The following is an 18,530-nucleotide window of genomic DNA, read 5'->3' on the forward strand; positions in this document are numbered from 1 at the left end:
TCGAGGTTACTCTAGAAAATAGTTTGGCAGAGTTTTTTTTTTAACTAAGCATACACTACTATTCAATCCAGCATCTGCATATGTGGACACTTATACCATAGGAACAGAAAAGAAAGTGCCTTGAAGTGCTGGGGATCAAACCCAGAGACTTCCACATTTTATGCAAGCACTATGCCAATGAACTCTAGCCCTAGCTCAGGAAACAACAATGTATAGTCACATGAAAACCTACACAAAAATGCCCAAAACTATTTTATTATCAATAGCTAAAAACTAAGGAAAAAAATTCCTTCACTGATAACTGGCTAAACAAATTTCAGTATGTCCATACCACTTAATTCTACTTACCAATAAAACATATGTACTATTAATATACAGAGCTTAGAATAATTTCGAATGGATTATATTAAGTGAAAAAAGCCAACATCAAAATGCTATATAGTATGATCCCATTTAAATCGCATTCTCAAAATGACAAAAATTACTGAGATGAAGACTAGGTTATTAGATGGAATGGGTATGGCAATAACAGGGTAGCGTAAGGGATTGTTGTAGTGATGGAATTGTTCTATATCTTGATTCCAGAGGGGGTATAGTTAACATGAATATATAAGTGTGATAAAATTGTGTAGAGCTATACACATGTAAACAAATGAGTTCATTTAAAACTGGTGAAACCCAAACAAGTTACGTAGATTGTACCAATGCCTATTTCCGGTTTCATATTGCACTAAATTTTGCAAGACATGACCACTAAGGAAAATTGGGTGACCTCTTTCATACTTTTGTGACTTCCTAAGAATCTATAATTATTTCAAAATAATAAGTTTTTTAAATCACATTTGATAATATGTTAATCAACTGGAATAGAAGTCTGCTTGGGTGCTATCAAACTCAGAGTGGAGATACACATTTCCCAAAATTCTAATTTTTAACCAAAAGGTAAAATCTTATCACTGCCCAAAACTGATATTATCAGTGTTTTCCTTGAAATCACATACTCATTTCATTCATTTTTACGAAAACTTCTTCTAAATGTTCAGGTCTAAATGAACACTTTATGTGTCATTCTTTCCAGTAAAAATGTGTAAGGAGCTAATTCAAATCACAAGTCAAACAATCACTTAACGGATTTATCATGAGACAACCAGCACACTTCGTTTTGCAAAATAATGTTCTCTAAGTATATTTCCCTATTCATTATACAAAATATTAAAACAATATGTACTCAAAGGTCAATATTTAATAATTTTAATCATTTTTACTATACCACCAAAGAAATTTTAAAACAAAACTGGCAATCTTTTTTAACGGATACTGGTGAAATGTGTGTCACTGTCTTAATTCATGTTCAAGTGCCAGCAGTTTTAACCATTATTGCTTTTGTTCCACCAGTTCAAATGCCAATGTAGCTAATGAGGCAAATAATGTTTTAGAATCATTGTGAAAACGGTTTGACCTCCCAAAACGTCCACACACACCCTAACATCTTCCATTATCTCTCCTACCTCAGTTCTTAAATCCACAAAAATCAATCTTCTGGTTTGACCTTGTAGCTGAAAACTGTTTTCCATGACCATTATCTCCTTCCTAAAGGCCAAGTCCAACCTCATTTTCCTTTCTGTCTCAGAAGCACTAGCTACTGCTGATCATCTCCCCTAAGTTCTCTTCTTATACATAACCCACTGTACCAATTCTCTTTCATCTCTGGTAGGCCTTCTGTCCTTTTTGTTCACTCTACATTTGATTAAAACACCCCCCATCTCTGAATAATAAATAAATGTTTGTGGAATGAACAGGCGTTTTTGTTCACCCTTTCCTGCATCGAGGAATTGAGTGGTTCGAGACATCTCACTGAACATAAATGCTTGCTCCCTTTACAATGTTTCTGGTATCTGCCCCTTCTTACCTAATGCTGATTGTTACCTCTATAATCCAGGCTTTCATCAGTCCATGTTTACACATGCCACCACTTCTCTTCTAGGACATTTTCCTTAGAGGTATACTTGGGTTTTCTCAACCTCGCTCTAAATTTAGCTTTTATTATGCCTTTGTAAATATTTACCTTCAGATAAATTAGTCATTTAGCATTCCTTAAACATGACACATCAATTTTTATGGATTTGCTCACATTCAAACCTTTTCTCTCCCCGTAATATATTGTGTCCTCTTCCCCACTTTTCTAAATCTATTTATTCCTTCTGAGTTTAATTCATGCTCTAAATCCTTTGTGTATCTTCTCCTACTAACCCAGTTTACAATAATCTCCCTCCTTTTCTACAACTTTATAGCACTTGACTGTACCAGTATTTTGCAATCTTACATACTACTTATCATCCTTTCTGTGGGGGAGTAGAGGTCAGAGAGTTAATAGGGGGAGGATAGATTCATTTGTATCACAACAACATCTATACAATGTGTTAAGTGTCATGCTAGAAGCTGACAATCCAAGGAATAATATTTTATATTGATACATTTTTAATTACTAGGAAAGATGGTACGCCCTTGATTAAAAAAAAAACTAGGTTTATACTTGGCTTCTATCTATAGGATAGCCATAATCTTAATCTTTATGGACAAGCTCATGATTTCTGCCTCAGTTTGACTCTGCAAACATCTATAAATGATTTTGCCACATATAGGAGAAAGAACAGAAATACAACAGATGATTGCTGCATCTGCAGATAACAAAGCAAAAAGAGACACTGCCAGTTAGGCAAAGTAAATGGGGAATCAAGAGAAACATCAAGATCTATTGTTATTCTACAATGTTAAAAGATTACAGAGGACTGGGGTATGGCTTACACTAGAGCATGCACGCACTTAGCATCATACACAGGCTTTGGGTTCAATTCCCAGTACCAAATAATAAAATAAAAGATTACAACAAGATGTGGTAGCACACGCCTGTAATCCCAGCACTCTGGGAAGCTGAGGCAGGACGACAAGTTTGAGCCCAGCCTGAGCAACTTAATTACTTAGCAAGACCTTGTTTCAAAATAAAGAAACAAGAAAAGAAATGGGGATATAACTCAATGTGAAGGCCCTGAGTTCAATTCCTAGTACTGCAATTAGTAAAGAAAATATTATAAATGGATAACCTGTAGCACAAGGACAAGCAGAAGAGTATCTAATACGCTATAGATGCAGTGAGGGAAACTAAAATTTTACCATTATAAAGTTGATGTTTCCACATTCGACAAAGTCTGTGTCTCACCTGATCTATGTCATTCATTTGATACTTAATATTTTTCTTTTTCCATTTAAAAAATATATTCATGATCTATCTCCCAAAGCAGTTAATGATATTTTTTCTTTTGAGTCAAGGTCCCAATATCTTGCTCAGACTAGTCTTGAGTGCTTGAGCTCAAGTTATCCTCCTACCTCAGACTTTTGATTACCTAGGACTATGGATGAATGCCACTCCACATCCAACTATAATTTTCTTTAGAAAAGTGCTTCCATTCATGTTATGGCTTGTATCTAGATGTCCCCGCAAAGCCTCACGTAGTCATAGGTGGGGCTTTTTAGAGGTGGCTGGATCTAGAGTGTGTGATGCTAGGATCAAGAATGTGATGCTGGGATTGATTTGTGGTGCAATGCTAGGATCATGGCTGCCTCACCCTGAGTGCAAGTGATACCCATCCTAAGTATGGGAGGCCTGGATAAGATGTAAGGGACAAAAAGAGTGGTACTGCTTGTCGTTGCTTCTCATTTTCTCCGTGTGCTTAGCTGCCTTGCTGCCTTCTGCCTCACATGAACTGTTTCTCCTCTGCAATGCCCCTGTGCCACACCACCCTGCCTTGGAATCAGCCAACTATGAATTGAAATCTCTACAGATTGTGAGCTGAAATAAACCTTTTATCCTTCTTCTTTGACTTTGGGATTTTGGATATTTTTGACTCAGCAATAAGAAAAGTAACCAACACAATTCACATATAGCACTGAACACTGCATGTAGGTCATTTATTTGCACAATGCTCATGGTATGTAATTTTTTCCATTCTCATATATATATCCTTTAACTAACTAAACTATAATCTCCAGGAGGGCAGGATATATGATTATTTGCATTCCCCACAAAGCCCAGCATAGTACTCTGTTCATAGAAGATATTGTCTGTTAAGTAATTTAATAAATAATAAAGTAATTATCTAACCAGTTCAATGATAAGCGCCTAGAGAAAAACAAAGTCTATATAATCTCTAAAAAATATCTTGAGCTCTACTGGGACAGAGAAACCCCATTAGCAAACAACACAATTAACAGTGGTTTTTAAAGAGGTCTCCTGCCAACTAGTTATCAACAAAACCCACAGGCCAGTGGTGATGAACCTATGGCATGGGGCTGCAGCAGGCTGTTTTATCATTGAAAGCTCTAAAAAGTATGCCCTCAATAACAAATGTTGGCAGGGTTGTGGGGAGAAAGGAACCCTTCTCCATTGTTGGTGGGAGTGCAGACTGGTGCAACCACTATGGAAATCAATATGGAGATACCTCAAAGAGCTGGGACTAGAGGTTCCATTTGACCCAGCCATCCCTCTGCTGGGTATCTTTCCAAAAGAACTAAAAGAATCATATCACAGTGATATATGCGCACCTGTGTTTATAGCGGCACAGTTTGTAATAGCTAAAACTTGGGAACAGCCCATTTGCCCATCTGTTGGAAACTGGATAAAGAAGATGTGGCTTTTCTATAAAATGGAATATTACTCAGCCATAAAGAATGAGCCATTAGGGGCCGGGGATTTAGCTCAGTGGTTCGGTGGCCTGCCTTGCAAGTGCAAGGACCCGAGTTCAATCTCCGGTACCAAAAAAAAAAGAATGAGACATTAGATTCATTAATAGGAAAATGGATACATATTGAGGATCTACTCCTAAGTGAAATAAATAAGTCACACATGTGTAAATACCGAATAGTTTCTCTGGTGTGAAAAACTGTAATAGTACATAAGATCCTAATGAGATAGCAGACAAGGCAAAATAGGAAGAAAAGGGCTAAAGGTATAGGGAAAGTGGGAAGGGTAGGGGAAAGGTAATAAGGGAAAAGAAAAAAATATGAGAAAATGAAAAAAATGGAAATAAAGTATTTGTAAAGGGAGGAGGGGGTAAAGGGAGGGCAGGGACAAGGGGAAAAAATGAGAACCAAGACCTGTCATGTAAAGGTACAAAATCCCAATAAGGAATGTAACTGTACTGTATACCTAAAATGTACCAATGAATTCAATGAGAGAAAAAATGCAAAAAATAATAAAATAATAAAATACAAAGTTTGCCCTCACTGGAAGAGGCCCTAATGGAATGTCTTACAGGTGGAAATCAACTTATAGAAAAAAGAACAGCCTTCACTACAACTTTTAAAGATATTTTCACCAATCAAGGTTAAAATATGTAGTTCTTATTACTGATCATAACTACTAAAACTTTCAGCCAGCTAAAGAAGATGTCATTTAGATATCACCATCTCCAACACTGATGAAACGCTACCAAGATTTTCTAGAAGCATATAATCTTAGCATTAATAAGGGTCAGTACTCTAATTTCCTACTAATGAAGGAATCTCATCTACAATAAACAATTCTTAAGTGTTCACACATTTACTTGCAATCTTCAAGTGATAAAAACTCATGATCTTATAACAAAACTGCTCCATTACAGAATTACAACACTAACAAAAGGTTACTCTTTACATCCAGGTGAAATTTGTCATTCTGCAAGTCTTACACGTGGTCTTAATTCTATTTTAAGCTTAATTCATCTTTAATGACAGTCCCTAAAATATTCAGAGACTATCACTCCTGCTGTCATCTTTTGTTTCAGGCATATATCTCTATAATCTTCAAATATTTTTTCACATGATATATTTTCAATACCATCCCAGTGATATAAAAGTATGATGCCTAGAGCTATTCACAATGTTCAAACTGTGAATTAATTAACTGGTTCAAGGTCTGTCTAGATCTGGATACTATCAATATAGCCTAAGATTGCGCTAGGTTTTGGTTTTGGTTTTGCAGCTACATCAATTCCTTGATTTAATTTTGAGCCTTACAGACAGTTAAAACATATAAGTCTATTTATTTTTTGGATGGGGTCTTGCTATGTTGCTCAGGCTGGTCTAGAACGCCTAGGCTCATGCAACCCTGCCTCAATATCCTAAATATCTGGGGGTACAGCTGTACAGCATTACACCCAATTATTTGTCTTTTGCATAAGAATTACTATCAAGCCAAATGTGCCTCTGTCACTATCTAGTTTAAACACTTACAGTCTAGTATATGTACAGTTGATTTATTAACTGAAATATTGGCTTTTATAGGCTTAGAGACATTAAGTGACAACTCATTGAGCAAGTTTGTAAAAGAGTTAAGATATAAGAGCAATACTTAATACCAGTTTTTTAATAGTCTTAAAATAGTTTACAAAAGATATTAACATTAAAATGCCAGACAGAATTATAATCAGGAGGCACATTTATGCAATCAGTCTCATATGTATTATAGGGAGCTTTAAACTGAAATTCAGAAAATCTTGATTCTGGTCTCAGATCTTCAATTAAATTATGTTCCCTCTCTAAACCCCAGTTTCATCATTTTAAAAATAAAAGAATGCTCTGATTTGATCATCATACAATGTCTGCATTTATCAAAACAACATATGGTATCTGATAAATATGTATAACTTTTACATGTCAATTTTTAAAAACTAAATGTAGGGAGAAATTAAGCAAAACCTAACAAATAAGAAGACATCTCATGTCTATCAGACCACTTAATATTATTAAGGTAGCAAACCTCCTTAAATAGGTTTACAGATTCAATTTTATCCTTATCAAAATTCCAGCTGGCTTCTTTGCACAAATTGGCAAGCTAATCCTAAAATTCATATGGGAATATAAGAGACTCAGAATAGTCAAAATAGTCTTGATGAAGTTGTATCCCTTCCTCACATCATTCCTGAAGATTAACTCAAAATGTGCCATGATCTAAATATAAGTACTAAAACCGTAAAACTCCTAGCTAGGGAGAAACAGGAGCCCTCGTATGCTAATGACAGAATAGAAAATGATGCAACCACTGTGGGAGACATTCTGGCAGCTTTTCAAAGGGTTGAACAGAGTTAGAGCTACTATGCTACTAAGAAATTCCACCTTCAAGTATATACCCAAAAGAAGTAAAAACGTATGTACCCACAAAAATCTATATATGAATGTACACAGTAGAATTATTTCTAATAGCTAAATATTAGAAAGTACTCAAATACGGCCAGGATTTAGCTCAGTGGTTCTGCTGCCTGCTTCACAAGTGCAAGGTCCTGAGGTTTTTGGTCCCCAGTACCAAAAGAAACCATACTCAAATGTTCATGAATGGATGAACAGATCAACAAAATATGACATTACCACAATGGAGAATATACTACAACACAGATGAACTCTAAAAATAATTATGCTAAGTGAAAGAAGGTAATCACTAAAAGTCATTTATTGTATGAGTCTATTTATATGAAATTTCCAGAATAAGCAAATTTATACAGAAAGAAAGTAAATTAGTGGTTATCAGAGCTAAGGTCAGGGGAGTGACTGCTATTGACAAGGATGTTTATTTTGGGGGAAATGAAAATGTCCTAAATTTAAATTGTGGTGAATCCTACCCAGTTCTGTGAATACATTAAAATCACTCATATTTATAAATAAATAAATTTTATGGTATATGAACTATACCTTGATAAAGATGTTAAAAATAAAAATAAGAGGATTAAACTACATGATTTTTAAGCTCTTACACAACTAGAGGACACAAACTAAGTTTACATTTTGTCAACTGAGAATGCACACCTAACCTCATAATGATAAAAGGAGTAAACCCACAAGGTAAACAGCAGTAATGTACAACACTGAATATTATGTGACACTTGCATCAACAGCCAGCCACAGTAGTGCACACCTATAATCCCAGCTACTCTGGAGGCAGAGGCAGGAGGATCACAAGTTTGAGGCCATATTGGGAAACTTAATGAGACTCTGTTAGGGTATAGTTCAAGGATAGAGCACTTACCTAGTACATATTAGGCCCTGAATTCCACACCACACCACAAAAAAATCAACCAACAACCTAGAACAATTGCAAATAAGAAGGCTCTTTTAGCCGAATGTTTTAGGCAGACTGTGAATGTTAAGGAGGAGTCACAAACAGAGATGTGTGTTTCAGGTCCATGGTGTTGCCATAAATAGATGGCAGATATTACATGTAGTGTTTGAAAATTATGTTTAGCTGTATATCTGTCTTGTCACTCTCCTATACTCCCACACAGATTCCAGTCACTATCAGTAATATCACCTTCAGACATAAGGCACAGATAAAAAGGACAAATATAGTATCTTATAAAAGTTACAACTAACCTTTTTTTACCAGGTTTTATCTCATCATTTTTGGGTTTATGTATACAAAATGCCCCCACTGTAAGGCCCTGATGCCTATGATACCTACTGATTCTGCTTGGTAAGACAGCACTTTGAAGAGGTCCTTCTCAATGGTAATTTTTTGTATAATTAAGTGGGCCTTGTTATAGCTCCTCTGCATTAATTTGACATATAATTGCTCCAGACCCTGAAAAACAAAACAATACGGTGTAATGATGAGAATAACCACAAATGTTACTACTACCTGCCCCAGCTAAAACTCAAAAGTAACTCACAGCCATGGCAGCTTGAAAAAATTCATCAGCATTCAGAGCATTTCCAGCATCCACCCATTCTTTTCCTGTTTTCATATTCATCTAGAAGAGAGAAGTGAGGAAATAATTTGTTAAAATTTATACATGCCCCAAACTTGTTGAGGATACTGAAGAAAGTAATCCTGTGAGTATAAAATCACATAAAGGAGTAGGGGAAGTGGAAAGGGTTGGGGAAAGGAAAGAAGGGAAAAGAAAAAATATGAGAAAAGGAAAAAATGGAAACAAAGTACTTATAAATAGGGAAGGGTGGAGGGGGTGAATTAGGAGGGGTGGGGAATGGGGAAAAATTAAGAACCAGTTAAGGCATGCAAAGGTACAGGATCCCAATGATGAGTGTAACTGTATGGTATACCTAAAATGTACCAATAAAGTTAATAAAGATTAAAAGAAAAGAAATAATCACTCAGGTAAAAAAGGAGATAACAGGGATGGGGATTTATCTCAGTGGTGCTGCTGCCTGCCTTGCAAGCAAGGTCCCAAGTTTGATCCCCAGTACCAAAAAAAGAGAGAGAAAGACAGATAACCATAATGAAGGACTTGCTCAGTGGAGTTAAAGTAGACACAAATTTTTAAAAAAAGGAGGTTAGGAAAATGATGGAAATCATAAGTGACCACCATAGGAAAGAAAATGAATCCATGATTCCAATATGCATTGAATCCAGATCCAAATATGCATCCAAGAGAATAAACATTCTGTTGAAAGTATATGTAGCAGAATGAACCAATGTAAGAATAGAATATTAGATCTAGAAGACAGGACTGTAGTTAGTGATCATGAAAAGAATGATTTCTTAAAAAGAGCAAGGGATCATAAAAAACCAATCCAACAGCAGCAATATGATGCTAAGAAGAACAAAATAAGATTGATCGAAGTCAACAAAAAAGCTGGAGCTAGCACAATGACATAAAAACATCTGTACCCAAAGCTAATGGCAGAAAACATTCCAAGAAGGGAAAAATAATTGACATACAGATAAGTGAGGCATAAAGAACTCCAATTAGCCATGACCAAAATAAATCTACACGAAGACATATAATACTCAATATTCCAGAAATTCAGCACAAAAACAGAATGCTAAAAGCTGTTAGAGAAAGAAACAAGACACCTATAAAGGAAAGCCCATCAGAATCACAGCAGACCTTTCAATACAAAGCATTAAGGTAAAGAGGACTGGAAGTAAAGTATTTCAAGTAGTAAAAGAAAATAACCTCCAACCCAGATTGATGTACCCCACACACTACCTTTCAAAATCAAAGGACAAAGGGATGGTTTCAGTGGTGCTGCAGCCTGCCTCGAAAGTGCAAGGTTCCAAGTTTGATCCCCAGTACCAAAAAAGGAGGAGGAGGAGGAAAAAATGGTCAAATCCTGTGAAATCAATGGAGAAATAAGACACGTCAATGACAAAGAACAAATGAAGAAATTTAGGACAACCAAACCAGCACTCCAAAATTTTCTGAAAGATATTCTAGAAAGAGAGAAGACTACTACTCTGTGAACACCAATAGTAAGAATCAATCAGGAAAGGCAAACAAATAATCAGAAGGGGAAGACAGGAAATAAAAAATAAGAATATAAGCTGGGGATTTGGCTCAGTGGTTCCACTGCCTGCCTTGCAAGCACAAGAGCCCAAGTTTGATCCCTGGTACCAAAATATATATATGAATATAATCTGACAAGCATAAGTCAATACATATCAGTTATAACCATCGATGGAAATGCTCTCAATTCAGACTGGCAGAATGGATCAAGAAACAAGAAGCCAGGCATGGTGGCACATGCCTGTAATCCCAGCACGCAGGAGGCTGAGGCAGGAGGAACGCTGTGAGTTCAAGACCAGCCTGGGATACATAGTGAGTTCCAGGTAAGTCTCAACTACATAGTGAGACCCTGTCTCAAAAAAAAAAAAAGAAAGAAAAAGAAACAAGATACAACAATGTGCTGCATACAAGAAACACATTTAACTAAAAAAGAAATTCATAGGCTGAAAGTCAAAGAATGGGAAACAATACTTCATATGACAGAAACCCAGAAAAAAAAACAGGTAGTTCTTCTATTTCAAGACGAAGAGAACTTCAAGCTAAGACAGATCCAAAGAGACAAAGAAAGTCATCACAGGGCCAGGAATTTAGCTCAGTTGCACCAAGCCTGCCTCACAAATACAAGGTCCTGAGTACGATCCTGGATACCAAAAAAAAAGTCATTACATACATGTTATGGGAAAATTCCAAGAGGAAACAATAAAAACCATGAATATGTGTATGCCCCAAATACTGCACATCCAACTGTATAAAATTAATATTAATGGACATGAAAAACCAAGATAACTCTAAAGCAATTGTAATGGGTGACCTCAATACCCCACGGTCATAAATAGATCAACTTCACAAAAAAAAAAAATTTTAACAAAAGTATCAGAAGTGAACCATATGGACTCAGTAGATGTCTACGAGTATTTGATCCCACAACATCAGAATATGCATTCTTCTCAGAGGCATATAAGATATCCTTCAAAGCAGATCACATACTAGCTCTTATAACATACTTAGGTAAATGAAAATGAACTGCATATTATCAGACAAGAGTGCAATAGAATTGGAAATCAATTGCAGAAGAAACCACAAAAACTACATGAGCATATGGAAATTAAATAACACTATCCTGAACAACAAATGAGTCATGGATGAAATTAAAGAAGAATTTAGAGAGATTCTACAGTTAAGAGATAATGCCAATAGTTTCTCTGCATGGAAGGGGCAGGTGGCCTCAGAGGAATCTAACTGGAAGTATCCAGTAAATAAAAGATCAGGATAATGTGTTTTAGAATCTCTATATGCTGAAACAATTGGACATTCACAGCCAAAATATGAAATTTGAACAAAACCCAATGCAAGATAACAAATTCAACAAAAATTAGCTCAAATTGAACAGCTAATTTAACTCTAAAACATAAAATGATTTAATATTTAGAAACCAGAGAAAATCTCAGAATTACTCCAAGCAGAAGTTCATAAGCTTGACAGTAAAATTGGAATCTATATAACAAAAGTGGTATATTGGACTTCATATATATCAAAATCTGTAAAACCCCAAATGAAAAGGATGAAAAAGCAACCTAAAGACTCCAAGAAAATTGTTACAATCCATATATATGACAAAATCCTAGTATCTAAAGTATATAAAGAAGTCTCAAAACTCTATATTTAAAAAACCTAAGTCCACTATCACCACTCCTGTTCAATATAGTTCTAGAAACATTACGCACAGCAATTAGATAAGAGAATAAAGATAGGAAAGGAAGAGTTTTAACTGTCATTATTTGCTGACTATGATACTCTACATAGAAGACCCAAAAAATTCTGCCAAAAGACTTATAGACTCAATTGAAAAAATCAGTAGAGTAGCTGGATACAAGGTCAACAATCAAAAATCAATAGCCTCCTTGTACATAAATAACAGACTCACTGAGAGAGAAATTAGACAAACAATTCCTTTCACAATAGCACCCCCAAAAATGAAATACCTAGGAATCAATCTAAGGAAGTATGCAAAAGACCTCTACATTGAAAACTATAGCACTCTAAAAAAAGAGATCAAACAGGATACAAGAAAATGGAAAGACATCCCCTGTTCCTGGGTAAGAAGAACCAATATAGTGAAAATGGCCACACTTCCAAAACTGCCATATAGATTTTATGCAATCCCAATAGTGTATTTCACAGAACTAGGAAAAAAAAATACAAAAATTCATTTGGAGCCAGAAGAGACCTAGAATAGAAAAAGCCATTCTAGGCAACAGAGACATGTCAGGGGGTATCACAATCACCAACTTGAAATTATACTAAAAAGCCACTGTGATAAAAACAACATGGTACTGGCAAAGAAACAGACCTGAGGATCAGTAGAGTAGATTAGAAGATGCAGAAACAACTAAAGACATAACCAGCTGCCTTATCTTTGACAAAGGAGCCAACCATCCTCACTGGAGGAAAGATACCCACTTTAATAAATGGTGTTTGAAAGTTGAATTTCAACCTGACAAAGATTAAAACTAGACCCATATCTATCACTATGTACTAAATTAAATTGAAGTGGATTAAAGATCTAAATACTAAAAGAGAAACACTAAACTTGCTGAAAGATAAGTTAGGTAGCACTCTTGAATTCATTGGCATAGGAAAAGTCTACGAACAAATCCTCAGAAGCATGGGCATTAGCACAAAGAATCAACTGGGATTTCATCTTATTAAAAAGCTTCGGCACTGCAAGGGAAACCACCAACAGAGCTAAGAGACAACCTACAATGTGGGGAAAAAATTTAGCAGCTGTTTCTCAGACAAAGAACTACTATCTAGAATATATGAAGAACTCAAAAAAAATAGACCCCCCAAATTTATTTTTTTTCCTTATTGAGTTTATTGGTACATTTTAGTTATATACATGACAGGTCTTGGTTCTCATTTTTTTCCCCATATCCCTGCCCTCCCTTCACCCCCTCCTCCCTTCCCTATTTACAAAAACTTTATTTCCATTTTTTCATTTTCTCATATTTTTTTCTTTTCCCTTATTTCCTTTCCCCTACCCTTCCCACTTCCCCTACACCTTTAGCCCTTTTCTTCCTATTTCACATTGTCAATTATACCATTAGGATCTTATGTACTATTATAGTTTTTCACACCAGAGAAACTATTGGGTATTTACTCATATGTGACTTATTTATTTCACTTAAGAGTATATCTTCAATATGCATCCATTTTCCTATGAATGACTCTAATTTCTCATTATTTATGGCTGAGTAGTATTCCATTTTATAGAAAAACAACATCTTCTTTATCCAGTCTTCAAATGATGGGCAAATGGGCTGTTTCTAGGCTTTAGCTATTACAAACTGTGCCGCTATAAACATGGGTGCGCATATATCACTGTGATATGATTCTTTTAATTCTTTTGGAAAGACACCCAGCAGAGGGACGGCTGCGTCAAATGGAACCTTTAATCCCAGATCTTTGAGGTATCTCCATATTGATTTCCATAGTGGTCCCACCGGCAATGGAGAAGGCTCCCTTTCTCCCCACAACCCTGCCAACATTTGTTATTGTTTGATTCTTGATAGCAGCCGTTCTTGTGGGGCAAGGTGGAATCTCAGTGTTGTTTTCATCTGCATCTCTCGAATAACCAGTGATGTGGAACATTTTTTCATATATGTACTTGCTGCTTTTACTTCTTTGTCTGAGAAATGTCTGTTCATTTCAGATGCCCATTTTTGAATTGGGTCTTTATAGACCCCCCCAAATTTAAAGACCCAATTCAAAAAAGGGCATCTGAAATGAACAGACATTTCTTCAACAAACAAGTAAAAGCAGAAAATAAACACGTGAAAAAATGTTCAATATCGCTGGTCACTAGATAGATATATATGAAAAAAAAAAACTGAGATTCCACCTCACCCCAGAAAGAATGGCTACTATCAAGAAATCAACCAATAACAAATGGTGGGGTTGTGGGAAGAAAGGGACCCTTCTCCATTGTTGGTGGGAGTGTAGACTGGTCTGACCACTGTGGAAATCAATAGGGAGATGCCTCAAAAAACTAGGACTAGAGGTCCCATTTGACCCAGCTATTCCTCTACTGGGCATCTTCCCAAAAGAATTAAAAGAATTACACAACAGTGACAATGTGCACACCCATGTTTAAAGCAGCACAGCTTGTAATAGCTAAAGCTTGGAAACAGTACAAGTGCCTATCAGCTGGAGATTGCATAAAGAAGTGTTTTTTTATAAATGTTGTACTACTGAGCCATAAAAAACAAGAATCTAGAGACATTTATAGCTAAATAGATGCACACTGAAGACATACTCCAGTGAAATAATAGGACACACATGTGTAAATATGGAATTGTTTCTCTGGTGCGAAAAAGTGAAAATATAAATAAGGATTAAAATGTATAGTTGATATGTGAAATAGGAAGAAAAGGTCCAAAGGGGTAGGGGAACTGGGAGGGGTACGGGAAAGGAAAAAACATGAGACAAGGAAAAAGAGTAAACAAAGTATTTGTAAATAGTGAGGGGTGAAAGAGTTTACAGGAGGGCAGTGATATGGGGAAAAAATAAGAACCAAGATACATCATGTAAAGGTACAAATTCCCAATGATAAATGTAAATGTATTATGTTCCTAAAATGTACCAATATAAGAATTTAAGGGAAAAAACCCAAATAAACTGTGAAAAAGAGCAAAACACAAGGACAAATATCTACCAAAGTATGTACAGATTTAAAAAAAGACATGTGGAAAGATGCTCAATAACATTAGTCATTAGGAAAACTATAAATAAAAATAGTGAAATATTATATATAAAATAATATTAAATGTTGCCTACAAACAAGAGAAATTGGATCATTCATACATTGCTGGTGGGAATTTAAAATTGTACAGTTATCCCGAAGAACAGTTTGACAGTTTCTTATTAAATTAAGTATGTCCTTAATATATGCTCAAAATATTGCATTCTTGGGCATCTATTATGGAGAAATAAATCATGAATTTACATTCACCCAAACATGGTATATTCATTATTCATAGCAGATTTACACATGATAGCACCAAACTAGAAAATAACAGAATGTTGTTAAACGGTGATGGGTTAAACAGATTGTAGTACCCATGCCATTTATACTCATGATATAAAATAATGTAGAATTAACTTCACATACACTCACAGCCTAGTACAAATAATACTGGAGAATGTGATGAGTGGCTTGCTTCACTGAAACCATGCCAACACACTGATACTGTACTATAATTTTGCAAGATATTACTAGGGAAGAAATCTAGGTAAATAAAGGGTATACAGAATGCTCAGGAGAGGTTTGATGAAGGTTTTCAGATGGAACATTTGCATCCTAGTCTTCTATACTGTAAAATACTTCAGGGCTTTTGCCATCTTTTTATCAGGGTAATTACTGAGGTGGAGGTAAGAACTCATAACATTTTATCTTCTTTCTTTAGAGTTTGGAAAGAATAGGACCAGCTGCCTGATCTTTCCACAAAAACGTCAAAGGACAAAGCCTGGCAGAGACTCTGTCTCAGGTAGGAGAGTTAAGAGAGAACTGCATTGAGAGTGGATTGTGCTTCTTCCTTGATGATGGGAAAGAGATCCTATCTGGACACTATAGATGTCAGTAAGAGTGGGGAAGTGATGCCAGAATAAGAGTCTGTGTACAGTGGACCATGGCAGTATGGGCTTTTGGGAGCATGAACAGCCAATTGCGGAGGCATGGTCTATAGCAGTGAATATTTCAGCAAGCTCTGGGTGGGTTATGAAAGAGAGCAGACCTCAGAGTTCTTGCAGTAGTTTTATGAAAGAACAAACAATTGGGCAATCTACGATGTTATTATTCAGTGTGACATTTGCAACCTTTTACTTTTCACTAACTTGTTCATGTTTCAAAGTTGTTAAAGGGCAGAGACAAATACAGTAGGTAACAAAGGAAGAGTGGAAGAATGAGTTTAAGAAAAGTAATAAAGGGCCAGGGATTTAACTCAGTAGTGACACTGCCTGCCTCACGAGTGCAAGGACACAAGTTAAATCCCTGGTACCAAAAAAATAAATAAATAAATAAGTAATAGGGATGTGATCCCTTCCCCTCTACTGTCACTCATTCTCCAGCCACATTCAGTTTCCAACCTTGAGACAGGCATGAATGGATGAAAAAGAAGAAGATTTAAACTGAACTACAAAATGAACCTTTGGACATGTACAGTAAACTTATTATTAATAATAGCTTAAAGGGCAGAGATATTTGAGGGATTTTCCTAAGAAATTTTTCAAGTGGTACAAAAAGAAACAGAAGAGATAAGTAATGAACACACAGAACTGTTTCACATTTCACACATTTCACTGCATCTATCCATTCAACAAACTGGTACATCAGTGTACATGCACACGTGCGCACGCACACACACACACACACACACACACATATGCATACACATTTGGTGTAATATCTCTCATTATGGTAAGGCTGGGTGTTTAATAAAATACTGATGGTAATTTAAAAAAAGAGATAATGCCAATACAACATGCTGGAACTTATGGACACAATGAAAGCACGCCTATGTGGGAACTTTATAGCCATGAAGTCTCACATCAGAAAAACATGGTGAACTCAAATAAACACCCTAATGGTGTACCCCAAACTTCTATAAAAAAGAAGAAAAAATCAAGCCCAAAGCTCATACAAGGAAGGAAATTTATAAAGATCAGAGTAGAAATTACAACTGAGACAAAAGAGTTAATGAGTTGGTTTGAACAGTTGGCTCATTTAAAGACTAAATAAAATTGACAAACTTCTAGCTAACCTTGTGGAAAAAGGAAAGAAAGTCTCAAATCCTTACAATTAAGAATAAAAAGGGTGATGGGGGCAAGGATTTACCTCAGTGGTGCCGCCACCTGCCTTACAAGCTCAAGTTTCTGAGTTTGATGCCTAGTAGCAAAAAAAATTAAAAAAATTTTTAAATAGAATGAAATGGGTGAAATCATAACATATCTTGCAGAAATCCAGAAGATCATCAATGCCTACTTTGAGAACCTATGTTCAAATAAGATGGAAAATACAAAAGAAATGGAAAGCTTCCAAGATACATTTGAATTACCATAGCTGAATAAAGTAGACATAAAAATTCTAAATAACCTAATATCAGTCAATGAAATGCAACAAAGAAAAGCACAAGTTCTGAAAGAGTTACAGTTGAATTCTATAAGAAATTTAGAGAGGATGTAATGCCAATACTCCTCAAACTCTTTAATTAAATTGAAAGGGGAACAATGCTCCCAAAGTCATTCTTAGAAGCAAGCATTGCCCAGATACCAAACCAGAGAAGGATTCAACCACAAAAAAGAACTACCAGGCAATCTCCTTAATAAACACAGATTCAGAAATACTAAACAATATACTGCCAAAAGGAATGCAGCAAAACATCAAGAAGATTATACAAAACTAAGTAGAATTCATCCCATGGATGCAGGGATGGTGCAACATACACAATAAATGTAATACACTATATCATCAGAGCCAAGGACAAAAACCACATGATCATCTAAACAGATGCAGAAAAAACATTTGGCAAAGCCCTATACTGATTTATGGTAAAAACCTTACAGAAAATTGGAATGAAGGATCCATCTCTATCAGATAAAAGTATCTATGCCAACACCATACTAAATGATCAAAAACTGAAAGCTTTCACTCTAAAATCAGGAACAAGCCAAGGATTTCTACTATTACCACTCCTATTCAATATAGTTCTGGAAATGCTAGCCAGAGCAATTAGACACACAAAAAATAAAAGCAATAAAGATAGAAAAGAAAGAATTTAACTTATCATTATTTGCAGATGACATGATACTCTACAGAGAAGACCCCAAAACTCTAACAAAAGATGTCTAGATTTAATAACCAAATGCATTCATGTAGCTGGATACAAACTCGACACTCAAAAATCAATCATATTCCCATATATGAATAATAAACTCACTAAGAGAGAAATTAGGGAAACTACATCTTCCAAATAGCATCAAAAAAGTGAAATACCTAGTAATCAATCTACAAAAGGAAGTAAAAGACCTTTACACTGAAAACTACAGTACTCTGAAAAAGAAAATTGAAGAAGATATCAGAAAATGGAAAGATATCACTTGCTCTTGGGTAGGAAAAACATAGGGGAAATGGCCATACCCCCAAAATTGTTATACAGATTAAATGCAATCCCGATCAAAATACCAATAGCATACCTCACAGAA

The 18,530-nt window shown here is 35.6% G+C and overlaps 1 protein-coding gene across 1 annotated transcript in view; it reads right to left on the reverse strand.

Moving 5' to 3' along the window:
* The window catches only part of Tex11 (testis expressed 11), a 478,576-nt gene that overhangs the window by 390,072 nt on the left and 69,974 nt on the right, over positions 1-18,530 (reverse strand). Inside the window, exons 6-7 of the mRNA XM_033760433.1 lie at positions 8,694-8,774; positions 8,486-8,605 (exon numbers count right to left, since the gene is read on the reverse strand). Of these exons, the coding sequence (XP_033616324.1) occupies positions 8,486-8,605; positions 8,694-8,774 (201 nt within the window). The remainder of the gene's footprint in view (positions 1-8,485; positions 8,606-8,693; positions 8,775-18,530) is intronic.

This window comes from Fukomys damarensis, unplaced genomic scaffold (genome assembly GCF_012274545.1).
Source record: "Fukomys damarensis isolate Sample0158 unplaced genomic scaffold, DMR_v1.0_HiC HiC_scaffold_39, whole genome shotgun sequence".
NCBI classification, from domain to species: domain Eukaryota; kingdom Metazoa; phylum Chordata; class Mammalia; order Rodentia; family Bathyergidae; genus Fukomys; species Fukomys damarensis.